Source organism: Cyprinodon tularosa, unplaced genomic scaffold (genome assembly GCF_016077235.1).
Source record: "Cyprinodon tularosa strain WSP-4 unplaced genomic scaffold, ASM1607723v1 ctg76, whole genome shotgun sequence".
In the NCBI taxonomy this organism is placed as follows: Eukaryota; Metazoa; Chordata; class Actinopteri; order Cyprinodontiformes; family Cyprinodontidae; genus Cyprinodon; species Cyprinodon tularosa.
The window spans coordinates 2,478,037-2,494,287 of record NW_024039518.1 but is presented as its reverse complement, the minus strand read 5'-3'; the positions used below and the strand labels follow the sequence as shown (position 1 = coordinate 2,494,287).

The 16,251-nt window shown below is 42.0% G+C and overlaps 1 protein-coding gene across 1 annotated transcript in view; it reads right to left on the bottom strand.

The window, feature by feature from the left end:
* The window catches only part of gba2 (glucosidase, beta (bile acid) 2), a 35,320-nt gene that overhangs the window by 12,701 nt on the left and 6,368 nt on the right, over positions 1 to 16,251 (bottom strand). The window contains exons 4-12 of the mRNA XM_038270348.1: positions 16,016 to 16,131; positions 13,585 to 13,803; positions 9,010 to 9,249; positions 8,666 to 8,768; positions 8,376 to 8,529; positions 3,091 to 3,216; positions 1,146 to 1,330; positions 917 to 1,021; positions 711 to 818 (exon numbers count right to left, since the gene is read on the bottom strand). Of these exons, the coding sequence (XP_038126276.1) occupies positions 711 to 818; positions 917 to 1,021; positions 1,146 to 1,330; positions 3,091 to 3,216; positions 8,376 to 8,529; positions 8,666 to 8,768; positions 9,010 to 9,249; positions 13,585 to 13,803; positions 16,016 to 16,131 (1,356 nt within the window). The remainder of the gene's footprint in view (positions 1 to 710; positions 819 to 916; positions 1,022 to 1,145; positions 1,331 to 3,090; positions 3,217 to 8,375; positions 8,530 to 8,665; positions 8,769 to 9,009; positions 9,250 to 13,584; positions 13,804 to 16,015; positions 16,132 to 16,251) is intronic.

The following is a 16,251-nucleotide window of genomic DNA, read 5'->3' as shown; positions in this document are numbered from 1 at the left end:
AAGTTTTTTTTTAGGAGGGGTGTTACACAGTTCTTTGAATGTAACTTATACTTTGACTTTTAAAGAAGTCTCCTATGTTTGTCTTTCTTTTTTCAGACACCTTGGCTGTGAGTCTAATAACCAAACACAAAAACATGCACGCACATAACAAAAATTCAAAGATTTATTTAAATTAATACGCCTGATATTACAAACCTTCTAGATTACGTGATCCAAGAGAAGAAAAAATGCCTAATTTAAAGTAGCAGACTCTCTCACCGTCTATCATCTTTTGCACATGCATGTTTTTTTTACAAGACTATAACTCCTGAACTGTTAAGATGAATCACACAAGAAAAGACTGAGGGCCAATCAGGAGCTTGTGGGCGGTCTAAACTTAGGGAAGCGGGCTTCAGCCTAAACTGCCGTTTTCTACTTTGTCCTAGTGCTCGACGATTGTCTGCATAATGTAGGGTAAAATTGTTTTTGGACAGTAAAAAGTACAGGGGACCAAAACGAGCTTTTGAAAAAATTACGTCCGCGGTGATACTTTTAATTTTTTATTCATTCAGTGAGTAACTTTTTCTGTGTCCATGTGTTTTATCTTGTTTATTTTTGTCCCACTGATCTTAGAGATAATGGAATAAAATCTGGTTTAATTGCACAATCACCATGATGGTAAATTAGTAGTATAAAACATGCGATAAAGCAGATGATGATGTCTCTACTACCTGGGTCTCCGATGTCATGAGGCACCACGTTTTTGGTCTTGACAGGAGAGTACCGGCCGTTCATCAGATGCAGCCTCTCTGTAGGATCCTGCTGAACCACACTACCGGCTGAGGGGGGACAGAGAGGTTAAACTACAGATCCATAAGGTTGATAGTGTTGAAAAGTGACAGCTGGGTTACCGGAGGAGCACTAGGATTTCACTCACCAATGTCATATTGCACACTCAAGGCGAGTTTGGGCCACAGCATTATAAGTGCAAAGGAGGCGTAGAAGTGCACGTCATATGTGTTGTACATTCTGTATTCTTGACCTGGAACGGAGGGTAAATGCTTTTTTTAATCTGAAAACGTCCAAATTTTCCGGAGATTTATCTGCATTAAAACAAAAACGTGACTTGCTCGTCATCCCCGACTAATAATCTCCACCATGCCTACCTTCTAGGTAAGCAAAACGACCGTACTCCTTGACCAGAGCGGGCTGAGCTGGCAGACCCCCGTCCTCACTTCGCAAGCCGCCACTGACGTCAGCGTCATCTGAGAGCTCCGTCCACACGGTTCCTCCGTCCGCCACGAAGTACAGCTCATTAAACAGGGCTGACTTGTACCAAGACGGAAGCAAACTGGGGACACAAAGGGAAACGTGAGCTGGAATAAAAAAAAACAGGCTGCACAGGATGACAAAGAGAGACACATTTCACTTCTTCTGATTTTCTTATTGTATTAGCTTACAGCTATTAAAACACATCTGTAGTACTTCACTGAAATTGGGATTCTCATCCTAAGATGGTAACATAATTTCCTACACATTTATGGAGATGACTGCTAACCTGATAGTTTTCCAGCAGATAGGCATTTGTTTTTTGTTTTTATCAGTGTGCTATATCCAGCATACTAGTGGAAAGTTGGGTTGAAGGAAAAAAAACAGATAACTGCATGTTTGAGGTGAGGTATCACTGATTCAAGAATTTGGGTATTACATCTTTATTCAGTGCCTCTGGGATTCTCAGTAAGACTTCATGAGAGTTTGCTAAAGAAAACTATTTCCAATTTTTCTCCATTCTTCTTATTTGCTCCAACCATGACTTTCTGCTTAGCATCTTCGTTACTTAGCCCATTAATATTGTTTTATTCTTTTCCCTTTTTTCATATTGGTAGGAGTTGCTTGTGTCTCCTAACCTGGCAGTAAACAGATTGATGTGTAGAACTGAGTTAAGTTCTACGTAATCAGTCTGGGATGGCTTCCGTTCGGTCTGTCAGTGAAAAGGAGGGACGTTTAGTACAATACTTTGAGCTGATTGGGTGACGTGTCAGCTAGTACCCGCCTTCCATAATACCCGTTCAGCCAATCTTAAGAGTGCTTCTCTTTTCTCCTTTTTTAAACGAGAAATTGTCACTATTTTAGCTAAAACTGAGTCAATTGTGGTGCGACAGGTGAGTCCTCCAGCGTAGCCATGTTTGTGATGCCCCGGCAAGACCCTTCCGAATGTTTTCATTCTTACATGTCCCGCCCCAAAAACACTTCTGGCATGTCATTGGTCCGACTCGCTGCTTGTGACATGGATGTATTAGCTGGAGTCTTTCAAGATGGATTTGTTGTGAGACTGAAAACTCAGATCTCCTGACATTCCATCTTGTAGCACAAGGTTATTTATCTCCCCTTAATATGTAAAATATCAGATTGACCCAGTCTGGTGTTGGACTGAGCCAGCTTCAATGCCGCTGTGCTTGAGTCTGGATTGGTGCTGCAGTAACAAGCATATGTTTTTGTCCATCTCTAGCCAAGTTTGTCGCTTCAGAGGAGAAGATAAAAGTAGATGAGCGACCAAATAAGGACGGAAATATCTCACAATGTGCAGTGATCATCTTGGGGAAAAATAGGCTGTCTTATTGGATGATCCTAGGAGAAATGCTGAACCTAGACACACATAGTGAAGCGCACTCGCCTGTAACCGTTGAAACATGTTTTCATAGCAGCGATTAAAGGTCATCCAGCAGCCGGGTTTCTCATATTTATGTGAAAAATGTTTTACAATCCCATCTACAAGGCTGTAAAGCCGTTTGACAGAAAGCGGAACCTAATTATAGAGTAATTTAAACAGCTGACACCATAACATTCTTATATGCTGGATTGTGCTGATAAGAACCCTGCAGCACGCATGACATTGGTTAGAACAGTTCTAACCCATATCTTACTTCACTCAAGAACCAACAATTCAGGATAAAAAGAATAAGGACCATTAGTGTTGCCTCAAATCTTCTTTGCAGACGACAGAACTTGAGATTCTTTTTTTTCCCTTTTAACTAAGGTTCTGAACCAATAAGTTTTCAATATTCTTATTATTTTTTAGCTGCATCTGTCAAAAATTTGCAACTAAATTACCTGTCCTGTAAAATGGGCTCCTGCCACTTCTCAATGGTCTCCTCCCACTGTTTGTAGTGTGTCAGCGCGTAATGACTGAGAGAGGGAGAAGCATCCCCTTCGCTTCCAAAAAAGCGAGCATATCTCCTGCAGAGAACAAAAACAATGTTGGGTTAGTTTGATGAAATTCAGGGATACAGATTAGGGAGAAAACGTCTTCAGAGAGGTTTTATTCATTGCAGATTTTTTTTTAGCCTTATTCTTCATGTTTTATGCTTTAAAAAAATTATCTGAATTAGTAATGAGAAAAAACACCATAATCTAGACCATGTGAATAAAGGTAAACACTAGTGGGTAGGGCTGGGTATTGTTCAAAAATTTTCGGTACCGGTACCAATACCGATACCTTCACTTCGATACCGGTTCCTGAACGATACTTTTTTCGATACCAGTTTTATAATATCAATTCGAAGAAAAAGAAAATTACACAACATAAAAAAGTACAAATCTTGAGTTTTATTTTAAGCTCTGATTTTTCCATTTACATTTTTCCTCTTACATAAAAAAAAAAAAAAATCAGTGTCTAATATTCACTGTAACATTGTGAGGACCTTTTTACTTAGCAGTTTACCATGTCTGACAAACAAGCCCGTTGAATGGGATCCTACTGACAGCGCACCGCTGGTATGTGGGGGTCTGAGCGGCTCTGACAAAGAATATTGGAAGGCTGATATGGATGAACTGACTGCAGTGATTAAGTTTTCAGGTGGATTTTCCCACTTAAAAACATAATAAAACTACTTTATTCCCACTGATCACAGCAAATATAGCTGCAAGGCAAATAAAGGATAGAGTAGCTCCGCCCAACGCGCATCAGAGCCACTTTTGCACCGCGCAGCCAGAGCAGCAAAGCAGCTTCAGCCGCGCGTCAGAAGCTGGAACAAGCATCAAAAAAGGAAGCAGCAGACGTGATTTTGCTTCTCCTGCTGCGTCCAGTTTGAAATTGCAGCATTATTACAGCATTACTCCGCTCTGGCTTTGCTCTGCCCACGGGCTGCTGAGAGGAGGATGGTCGCGCCGGCTGCGGTCCGCTCTTCTTGCAGTCAAACACCGAGCAACTTTCCGGTCTTAAATTGTCTCCGTGCACGATGTATTGCATTGCGCACTATTAGCATCAGTCTTAATAAAGTGAAGCCGCACTTTTGACCTGGGGGGCATTTTAAAGGGTTTCCGCGACGCTCACAACCAGTTCACAACAGAAACACATGAACCCTGGCTGTAGGCGTGACCACCTGTGTATTTTTCCTGGATGACGCAATCACGTTAAGTGTTACAGCCAATCACCGGAACTTGGTACCGAAAGACGAGGCATGTTTCGATACCCTGTAGAACCGAAGCATTTCGGTCGGTACCATAAAAAAACCGAAGTTCGGTACCCAGCCCTACTAGTGGGCTCCTCTGAGAAGGACAGTAAAGCTAACATGGGAGGAAGCATGTTTTATGGATGTGATGTTGGAGATCAACAGCCAAACCAAGTCTGTTTGTTACACAAAAAAGACAACACTTAATAATAAAAAAAAAGATTTAATGCTTAGCTGGACTAAAATGATATAAAAACAAACTTGGAGATCTTTGAGCATTTTTTTTACATTAAAATACAGAGTACATAGCAGCCAGGTGAGACAGCGCAAAGACGACAGTTTAAGCAGCAGCTTAAACTGGAGCAGGCTTGTGTAAAATGATACCAAATAGGAAAGACATCAGCAATGACTCTACAGAAACTATAGATGTCCATCAATTTTAGTAAATTATATACATCTCCTTTTAGATAATTTGTCCATAGATCTACAGTGAGAATTACTGAACAGTGGAAGCATTCAACACAGCTTTCAGTCTATAGAATAAATGTCCAGTTTCTCAGATGGTTCCATCAGTCAGTTAGAAGTAATAGGAATAAAACCTTAGTCTATATCTAAGAAACAGAAGTAATCATCTTTGGACCAAAGAGTGTTTAAAGTTAGCACGCAACTTCAATTAATACATCTCGAAAACACCAATCAGGATCAAAACCTGGGTGTAAAGATGGACTCTGCAGAGGCAGTAACAAGGTCAGACATCTATCACCTAAACAACTTCTTCAGGATTAAATTATTAATGTCTCAGCAGGACCATGAAAAAAAAAATTATGGATTAATCTTTAATAGAATTGATCACTGCAACCCTGTCTTCAGAGGTCAATCAGACAGCTGCAGGTGATCCAGAATGCTGCTGCCCACATCATCACCAAAACTATGAAAGTGGAACACACCACCTTATTTGAAAGTCCTTAATTGGCTCTCTGTATATCATAAAACAGACTTTAAATTACTTCTGTTAGTCTATAAATGACTGGCTTAGCTCCAAAATACTTTACAGACTTGCTGTCAGTGGATCAAACGTTCAGACCTCTATGGTCTTCTGGCTCAGGTCTACTCTGCATACCCAGAACTGAACATGCTCCACTTATCTGGAAGAAACCTCCCAGAAACTTGGGAAAATAAATTTTACGGATTTAATTGGATTAATTCAGGTTAAAAACTCATTTTGTTAGAGCTGCCTTTGACTTTGCCAACTATACATCATTAGTTTTACTTTATTGTCTAACTTTCTTTAATTTTCTTCTTTATTGATCAGATTTTCTTTTTCAATTGTCATGCAATGTACCTTTTCCTATGGTTTTTCCCCATTATGAACTGCACTTTCAATTGTTTTGCTACTGAAATGTGCTTCATAAATAAAACTGCCTATATGTCTGAGTTAGGTTGCAACAGAATGGGCTGGAAAATTAATAATCAATTAACAAAGTTGGTTTTGACCAAGCTAAAGGCCATGTCATACCTTGATGTTTGGAGGGCTGGTTATACTACTGCAGTAGTGTGTCGCAGTGAGCTTGTTTCAGGTATGACGCAGATGTTTTTGATCTATGCCCAATATTGAAGCGTGGTCTGCGCTATGTTATTCAACGCCACAGCGCAAGAGGGACAATGCATATTAGCTGTGGGTCTAGATACGGCCGAGGCGGTGAGGAAGTTGGAAAAAAAAGCAAGGGGCAAGTTTGTCGGACAAGGGAGGGACTTGAGGTTGAAAAAGAGGTGGAAAAAAGGGTCCCAATGTTCTCCCGCACCTCGCTCTTCTACTTGGTCCAACTTCACGAGTCATTTTCCGCAAAGGCGGTCATTAAAACAAAACAAGCCAGGAAGGTAACAAACAGGAAATATGTATAGAGTAGAGTGGATGTAGATTTGACCAATTAAAGGCCTCCTGTCTGCGGCACTGTCTACGGTCACCTTCAATTTGGGAGAGAGTAGTAGAGCGTCTGAGGAGGGGGCGGGGAAGTCTCTGCTTTCACCGCGACACCTATGCAGACGACCGAGTTTCGAAGTATAAATCAGCCTTTAGACAGTGTATGCCTTACATGTGAAAAATCTGGAAAAAATGCTGGCATACGATAAGTTATGGGTACGTTTCGTACAGGTTATGAGCATGCTGAAGCTCGCTGAAGCACACTGAAACACGTCAACATACGGCAAGTATGCCAGCTTATGCTCATACGTGGGCAATAAGATACAGGTAACTTATCTGATCCTTGTCATACATTAAGTGCAAGTTACTCATAAGTCATGGAGTCTAGCTTATCCAAAACATGAGTAACTTTTGCATAACTTATCAAGAACTTAACTCCAACGTATATGACGTGTTCGTGACGACCGCTGCACGAGTTTCTAAATTACAGCTACTGTATAATGGGATATTGGCAGCGTTTTGGTGTAAAAGGGGGTTCACAGGAGGACACTGTCAGTTCTGGTCCAGACTTCATCCCCATCATAGGGTGAGCATGATGGATCCTCCCTGTGTTCACGCCCACGACCCGACAAAATTCCTAGCAGGCATGACTCTGAATCTGCTGCGAATGCAAACCTTCTTTTTTTTCTTTTTTCTTTTTATTTATTTCTTTTTGGAGGGAGTGTTGGCCTAGTGGTTAGAGCAGTACGCTTGTGGTCTTAGAAGGTTGCAAGTACCCAGTTCAATCCCCAGAGCCTCCACTCTGGGTCTCTGAGCAAGACCCTTAATCCCATACTGCTCCCCGGGCGCCTCACAATGGCAGCCCACTGCTCCCCAAGGGGATCGGTTAAATGCAGAGTTTATTTCTCCATTGTGAGATCATAAAGTTCATTTTCTTCATTTTCTATTTCTATATTTTGGGCGAGCAGTGAACAGCAGCTAGGTTAATACCACGATCAAAGAAATCTTTTTATGCAGGGCAGGCGTCTCCGGGCACATTACAGCCCCCCTCAGGACACGGGCTTGCGACATTTCATGGGCATTATGCTGCCATGCATTATGCATAAGTTAGGCTGTCGTTGGACATGAGCTCTGGACTTTTTATGAACACACCATGTATGCGCCCAAAACTTAAAAAAAATACGTAGAAAGTTCTGCGTATTCCAGCATTTTCGAAGATTCTGGGACATCAGGCATACGCTGTCTAAATCGGAAAGGTGAGACGCGGCCCTAAGTTCCATGTTACCTTTCATTTCAGATTCTGCTCCAAATGACCCAAACGGTTTAAATATATGCAACACTGCAGATACCCGTTAAATCACCAAATATGGAAATATAGCTGTAGAAGAAGATATCTGAAACCTGTAGCACAGTGACACATAGCCACATGAAGTTGAAACCCTTTTCTTACAAACTGCACTAAATTAGGAATGTCTCACATAGGGCTGCAACTAACGATTATTTTTGATTAAACCACCGATTAATCCATTAATTATCAGACAGCAAAAGGTTCCTTAAAGAAGAATTTTTACTAAATTAAAGCAGGTGAAACTAAAACTTTTCCACTAATGGAGTTCTGGATAGAGCATATTGACTGATGAAAATATTTTTTAAATCTTAAAAGCAAAATATTTACACATTTTGACTATTTTGATATAATTACTGCTCCAAGTGGGTCGCTCTGTCAGCTAAAGGCATGTTTCAGAGTCTCTATACTCCAGTTAACGATTAAGCTATTATTAACTTAGTTAACGATTATTTCAATAATCGATTAATCACAATTATTCTGATTAATTGTTTCAGCTCTCGTCTCACTCTAATCCATGAGCTGCAGGAAGAAAAACAAAAGCTCATAAAGAATGTGAAGCACAGTGGTGGAGAGATGATGATCTGGGCTGGCTTTTTCTAATAAATCTTACGACCTTAAACCTCGAAATTTTATTTTTCTCCCCCATTTTTTTCTTTTTCTTTCTATAAAATATTACCTGATGTGTTCCCTCTCCCTGGAGCCAAAGGTGATTTTAGGCATGTCCCAGGCCAGGCAGAACTCCAGGCTGTTAAGTTCTTGAGCCTTCACCGGGCAGCTAACAGCTAATGCGGCTGCTACCTTCTCCCCCTTCTCTGTGGGTGTGCTGGATCCTGCAGAAGGTTAAAAACAAATGGCTTCACTGCTTCCATAAAATCTTTTTTACTACATTGAAACATCTACAAAGGACAAAGCAGCCAAAGCAAATACAGTTTCCCCATTTCTGTGTTTACCAAGTCAACTACTGACCTGTAGGGGAGTCCAGCCTTCCGTCTGTGATCAGGTCGCTCCACAGGCCGCTGCAGGTTCCCTTGGGACTAAAAGCCATCTGGTGACTCACCTCCCTTTTGTCCTAGTGCATTTAAAGCACACAGGTTTTTTGTTTAGAACTTTCTCATTAGGCCCAACCCAGGTCCCTACATCAAGGTATGCCCAGGATTTAAAATGTAACAGTAAACGAGGCCAGATAAGAGGCTCAGTCTCTCCATCTGTTGCTGCACAACCAAGTCCTTTGGTGGCCATTAATTTCATAAATTTAAAACATTACTGAAGCTCTAATAGTATATATGTGAAATATTTTGTGGATAAATAACCTGCTCTCGTGCTGCGATGCACAGGGTGTAAGGGTTGACTGGGGTGCAGTGGTGCAGCAGGACTCCAGACACCGCTTCCCCATCCTTCTCCAGGTGGAACGGTTCGTTCCAGTGGCCGCCGCTCTTGTCGTTGTCGTCTCCGGATCCGTTGACCATTGTAAACATAATGGAGACATCTAGATCGTAGTCGTTCTTGTTCTCTATGTCCCACACAAATACTGCTACGGGGAGACTGGAGTCCTGAGCAGGAGGAAACCACACTGAACATGCTGCTGAAAAACATTAATAATCAGCTCTTCAAATTAACGTATGCTTATGCTTTATGTTATAAAATATTTCACAAACAATAGATGTCTGGATAAGGACCCAAAAGTCTTCACATCGCGTACCTTTTGCTCGTACTGAATTGGGAAAGAAAGCCTATGTTCACTCATCTGCTTCCTCATAGAAAGCTTCAGAAATCTTTGGAAATGAACTAAATGTCATCGAGTGCTTTTACTTCCAAGTTCTTAAGACTGATTCGATAACATGTACCTGTTTTTCATGATTCGTTTTTTTTCTTTTAACACTGCAACAGTGCTCCCTTGAAAGTTGGTATTACCTTAAATGCAAATGACCTTGTTAAATAAGAAAAAGAAGACAACATCTGAAGATACAGAGTTTGTTAAACTCCTCTGAGAACCTTAACCTTTGCACAGATTCGACCAAAATTAAGCATTCCAGCAACACTTAAGGTACATTTGTTGCAAAGCAAAGGACCGGTATGTGTTGTGAAGAACTTCATGTCTACTAAGTACGATAAAGGATCTGAGATGCTGTGGGTCTGCTTCCCTTGCAGAGGCCCTGAAATCCTTAGTAGACGACAAAGCAACATGATTTCATTTGACACGGCTGGAGTCATTAGATGATAAAAACCAGATGCATTCTGCCAGAAAAGTGAAATAATGTTGACAATGAGTCTAAAAATGAAAACAATCCAGAACATACAGTGAGGAAAATAAGTATTTGAACACCCTGCTATTTTGCAAGTTTTCCCACTTAGAAATCATGAAGGGGTCTGGAATTTTCATTGTGGAGTTAGGAAGCTGAGACAGAGGCACTTCTTGCAAGAAATAAGGTTCAAATTTATTTAACGTCCTCAGATGGAGAGTTAGGGGTCCAACTGAGGCATCCTCAGCACATACATTTATACCTTAAAATTTCCCAACACGCACACTCCCCTCAGGGTAACCAACCCACCCCCTACACAAAGAACTTTCTCACACTTGAACATTGAAGCAAAACATCTTGAGTTCATCAGGGCCATTCCCTGTTAGGTTAATTTATCTTTCACTGGCCAGATGGATCTCCTCAAAACAACAGTCGTCCCCTGTTGTTTTGAGGAGGCTGTGTAACTTATCTCTCATGACCTTCGTTTGGAGCCTGAGAGGCTAAGAACAGACATATCTCAAAATTTTTTACTCCACATCATCATAGGTGCATATCCACTAAGAGACATAATCTAAAAGAAAAAATCCAAAAATCACAATGTATGATTTTTTAACAATTTGTTTGTATGATACAGCTGTAAATAAGTATTTAAACACCTGTCTATCAACTAGAATTCTGACCCTCAAAAACCTGTTAGTCTGCCTTCAAAATGTCCACCTCCACTTCATTTATTATCCTAAATTAGATGCACCTGTTTGAGGTCGTTAGCTGCATAAAGACACCTGTCCATCCCATACAATTAGTAAGATTCCAACTACTAACATGGCAAAGACCTAAGAGCTGTCCAAAGACACTAGAGATGAAATAGTTCACCTCCACAAGGCTGGAAAGGGCTACTGGGAAATAGCCAAGCAGCTTGGTGAAAAAAGGTTCACTGTTGGAGCAATCATTTGAAAATGGAAGAAGCTAAACATGACTGTCAATCTCCCTCGGACTGGGGCTCCATGCAAGATCTCACCTCATGGGGTCTTGATGATCCTAAGAAAGGTGAGAAATCAGCCCAGGAGGAGCTGGTCAATGACCTGAGAAGAGCTGGGACCACCGTTTCCAAGGTTACTTAATACACTAAGACATCATGGTTTGAAATAATGCATGGCACGGAAGGTTCCCCTGCTTAAACCAGCACATTTCAAGGCCCGTCTTAAGTTTGCCAATGACCATTTGGATCCAGAGGAGTCATGGGATAAAGTCATGTGGTCTGATAAAACCAAAATAGATTCTTTTAGTCATAATTCCACTAACCGAGTTTGGAGGAAGAAGAGTGATGAGTACCATCCCAATAACACCATCCCTACTGTGAAGCATGGGGGTGGTAGCATCATGCTTTGGGGCTGTTTTTCTGCACATGGGACAGGACAACTGCACTGTATTAAGGAGAGGACAATTGGAGCCATACTGTATATCACAAGATTTTGGGGAACAGCCTCTTTCCCTCAGAGCATTGAAGATGGGTCTTCCAACATGGAAGCGCAAAGTCAGAAAATCCAAAAAGTGGCTCCATAAGAATCATATCAAGATCATGCTTTGGGGGTGTTCTTCTGCACATAGGACAGGGCGACTGCACTGTATTCGGGAGGATGACCGGGGCCATGTGTTGGGAGGTTTTGGGGAACAACCTCCTTCCCTGCGTTAGAGCATTGAAGATGGGTTGAGGCTGGGTCTTCCAGCATGACAATGACCCAGAACATACAGCCAGGATAACCAAGGAGTAGGGCTGGGTACTGAACATCGGTTCTTTAATGGTACCGACCGAAATGCTTCGGTTCTACAGAGTATCGAAACATACCTCGTCTTTCGGTGCCAAGTTTCGGTGATTGGCTGTAACACTTATTGTGATTGCGTCATCCAGGAAAAATACATAGGTGGTCACGCCTACAGCCAGGGTTCATGTGTATCTGTTGTGAACTGGTTGTGAGCGTCGTGGAACCCCTTTAAAATGCCCCCCAGGTCAAAAGTGTGGCTTCACTTTATTAAGACTGATGCCAATAGTGCGTAATGCAATACATCGTGCACGGAAATAATTTAAGAGCAGAAAGTTGCTCGGTGTTTGACTGCAAGAAGAGCGGTGCAACCATCCTCCTCTCAGCAGCCCCTGGGCAGAGCAAAGCCAGAGTGGAGTGAATCATGCTGCTTTCAAACTGGACGCAGCAGGAGCAGCAAAATCGCGTCGGCTGCTTCATTTTTGCTGCTTGTACCAGCTACTGACGCGCGTTGGGTGGAGCTACTCTATCCTTTATTTGCCTTGCAGCTATATTTGCTGTGATCAGTGGGAATAAAGTAGTTTTATTATGTTTTTAAGTGGGAAAATCCACCTGAAAACTTAATCAGTGCAGTCAGTTCATCCAGATTACCATCCTGCCTTCCAATATTATTTCTGTTGGAGCCGCTCAGACCCCCACATACAAGCGGTGCGCTGTCAGTAGGATCTCATTCAACGGGCTTGTTTGTCTCCTGAGAAAGCAGACATGTTAATTTTTCTAAAGAAAAACTGCTAAGTAAAAAGGTCTTCACAATGTAAAAGTGAATATTAGACACTGATTGTTTTCAACTGTTCTTCTTCAATAAAAAAAAAATTTTAATGTAAGAGGAAAAATGTAAATGTAAAAATCAGAGCTTAAAATAAAACTCAAGATTTTTACTTTATTATGTTGAGTAATTTTCTTTTTCTTCGAATTGATATTATAAAACTGGTATCAAAAAAAGTATCGTTCGAGAACCGGTATCGAAGTGAAGGTACCGGTATTGGTACCGGCACCGAAACTTTTTGAACAATACCCAGCCCTACCAAGGAGTGGCTCTGTAAGAAAAATATCCAGGTTCTGGCGTGGCCTAGCCAGTCTCCAGACCTAAACCCAATAGAGAATCTTTGGAGAGAGCTAAAACTCTGTTTCTCAGCGACAGCCCAGAAACCCTAGATTTCGACTTTTTTCCAGTGCAGGAAACGTTTGACCTCTGTAATTGCAAACAATGGCTACTGTACCAAATATTAACATTTATTTTTTCAGGTCTTTAAATACTTATATACAGCTGTATCATACAAATAAATAGTAAAAAAAAATGATATATTGTGATTTCTGGATTTTGTTTTCTAGATTATGTCTCTGCCAGTGGACATGCACCTACGATGACAACTTCTGTCCCATCCATGTTTTATAAGTGGGTGAACTTGCAAAATAGCAGGGTGTTCAAATACAGATTTTCCTCACTGTATAACCAAAGAGAAACTGCTAAGAATTCCCCTCTCTCTCCCTCTGGTCCATCATTGAATTGCCTAATGTTATAATGTTAATAGGTGGATTCCTATTGGGTAGAAGAGGACATTGAAAGTATTACCATGTGCATCATCAATTGTGTCACTACATTAATAATGAATAGTTGGATTCTTCTGATTAGTCAAAGTGAAATTATGCTGGTTTAATAAAGCATGCACCTATTGTATTGAACAGATCATTACATCACTGCGTTGCAGCAGTTCCGGTGGTCCTGCCACCTGGTGTTTTGTGTTATCTTTACTGAATCTCATAAAATCCCCTGTAAAGTGTAACTAAAGCAATTTGAGGAGTGAGTCAGAGACACCCCACTAACCTTGTAATCATGGGGGATGATGGGGGAAATCTGCCTGCAGGTGAGGGTGACATTCTGGCCAGGCAGCTGGTAAACAGTCCAGGCGCGGGGATACAAGGCGTGATAGAAGGCGTACTCCCCGCAGAAGCCCCAGTTCCAGCCTTGCAGCGTTGGCGGACGCTCCACAGACAGAACCTGCTGGTAAACAGTTTGTCCTCCGCGGCGCAAGCACACGGTGAACTAGAAAAAGAAAAAGTTTCACCATGCTGTCGATTTAAAAGTAATGAGCAATTTTTGAAACATGCTTCTGACAGCAAGCCTGAACCAGAGTGTGTCTCCAGTTGACTTTCAAGCCAAACCAGTAGCGGTTGAGAAGAAGACAAGTTTTTCCAGTCCCAGACAGACTCGCTACCATCTTCCAAACAATCAAAGGACAATCAGTCCATAAGGACTTTCTCCTATAAGAGCTTTAGCTTTTCACCTAAATAAACAAAAATATTAAAACTATTGGCTAATTTTGTCAAGCTGGCTCAGGATGTTTAAAAAGAAGAGGAGACAGATTTTTTTCTCTGTAGGACAATGCCCCCCTCCTAGCATGAACAGAACATGTGGTAAATCGCCAGCAAAGATCTTTATGATCCTGTTTAAAGATGAAGGAGAATAAATAACCCTTTTATCGCTTTGTTCTTTACAGAGCAGCACAACAGTAATGAGTTGTTACAAAACCTGGGTTGCTAACTGCAGTATCAATACAGCTTTGAAGTAATACTATGGGTATCCTTCAGTTTCCACAAACCAATTGAAGTGAAGCCACCCAGTCAATTAATTACAGAGACTCATTAGCAATAAAATTGGAAGTTGTTTGCATTTGTTAAGCTTGAAAAAAAGCTTGCAATGCTTCATTTATTATATACTCCTTGTCGTCGTCTCCAGCTTCATCCAGGACGGGTGGCTTGGGCAGCAGTCTCAGCAGAGACTCTCAGACTTCCCTCTCCATAGACACCTCCTCCAGCTCTGCTGGGGGAAGCCAGAGGAGCTCCCAGGCCAGCTGACAGTCACAGTAACTCCGTTGTGTCCTGGGTCACCCCCTGGATTTCCTCCCAGTGGAACATGCCTGGAACATCTGAAAAAGATGTCATGCCACCTCAGCGGACTCCTTTCAACGCGGAGGAGAAGCGGCTCTACTCTGAGCCTCTTCCAAATGACCGGCTCCACACCCTATCTCTAAGAAAGAACCCAGCCACCCTGCAGAGAAAGCTAATTTCAGCCGTTTGTATCAGGGATCTCGTTTCTTTAGTCATGATCCAGATTTTATCACCATCGGTGAGAGCAGAGTGAGGAGCTCAGTCATCCGGGAAGGACTCAGAGTAGAACCGCTGCTCCTCCCCATCGAGGGGAGCCAGTTGAGGTGGCTCGGACATCTGATTAGGACGCCTCCTGGACGTCTCCCTGGTGAGGTGTTCCAGGCACGTCCCACTGGGAGGAGGCCCAGGGGGTGACCCAGGACAAGCTGGAGAGACTATGTCTCTCGGCTGGCCTGGGAGCGCCTTGGGATTCCTCCGGAGGAGCTGGCCCAAGTAGCTGGAGAGAGGGACGTCTGGGCCTCCCTACTGATGCTGCAACACCCGCGACCCGACCCCGGAGAAGCGGAAGAAGATGGATGGATGGTGAGAGTAGGAATGTAGGCCGACCAGTAAATCAAGCCTTTGCGATTTGGCTCAAACCGCTGCACGTCTGCATTATAGCCTCAGCCACACCAATCTGTCTATCGATCTCCTGCTCCACTCTCCTCTAACTCTAAGACCCCAACATACTTTAACTCCTCCACTTGAGGCAGGAACTCCAACCTAAAAGGGAGAAGCCATCTTTTGTAATCATATGTAATAATATAATAAAATCATGCTTCATCTTTTCCACCCTCTTGTTTCTGTACATTATTGTCTTTACCCGCTGTGTATGCGCTAAAGGGATCAGACACCACTTCACTCGCACCCAGCCTGATCGTGTCCCTTATTTTTTTTTTTCACCGTCTGTGGAAAGCGTGGGCTTTAATGTCAACTGTTACATTACCAAGTTGAAATAACTTTACTGACTTGACGTAGAGAAGAAAAAAACAGTTAGTGTGCTGAACTGTTATCCAATAAGTCAGATTGTCGTTATTTTTACTCCATACAAAAGGATTAATACAAGGGAATCTAAAAGGTGAATTGCTAAATCAATAGATTTTAACTGTTACAACTAAACTACTTGGTTTACTCTAAGTTTAATTCTGAGGAACATAATAACAAACGTGATTCCTTGTCATTTTGACATGCTGCAATCAGAAGTCAAAGCTACATTACCCCTAAAGCATCTCTGCATGCTATAGAGATGAGAGTTCTCACCTCAACAGTAAGTAGTTAAAGTCTTTTATATGGATATCTTTCATCAAGGTCGGTGTGCCGTTAGGTACCTGATTGGCGATAACAGTTTTGTAGTTGTACATCCCAGGGTTTAGCTGCCATCTGCAGAACTCCCCCCTCCAACCCCTAGTAATGGTTCCGCCTCCAATACCGCCGAGAGGAGCACCTGTACCAGCAGAGCAGGTGGTGGGGGGAAATTATGAGTTAATAAGTAATTGAGCACTATAAAAAAAGAAAAAAAAAACATTCAGGTTTGCATAAGCCGACTTCTGCTCCGCAAAAGAAT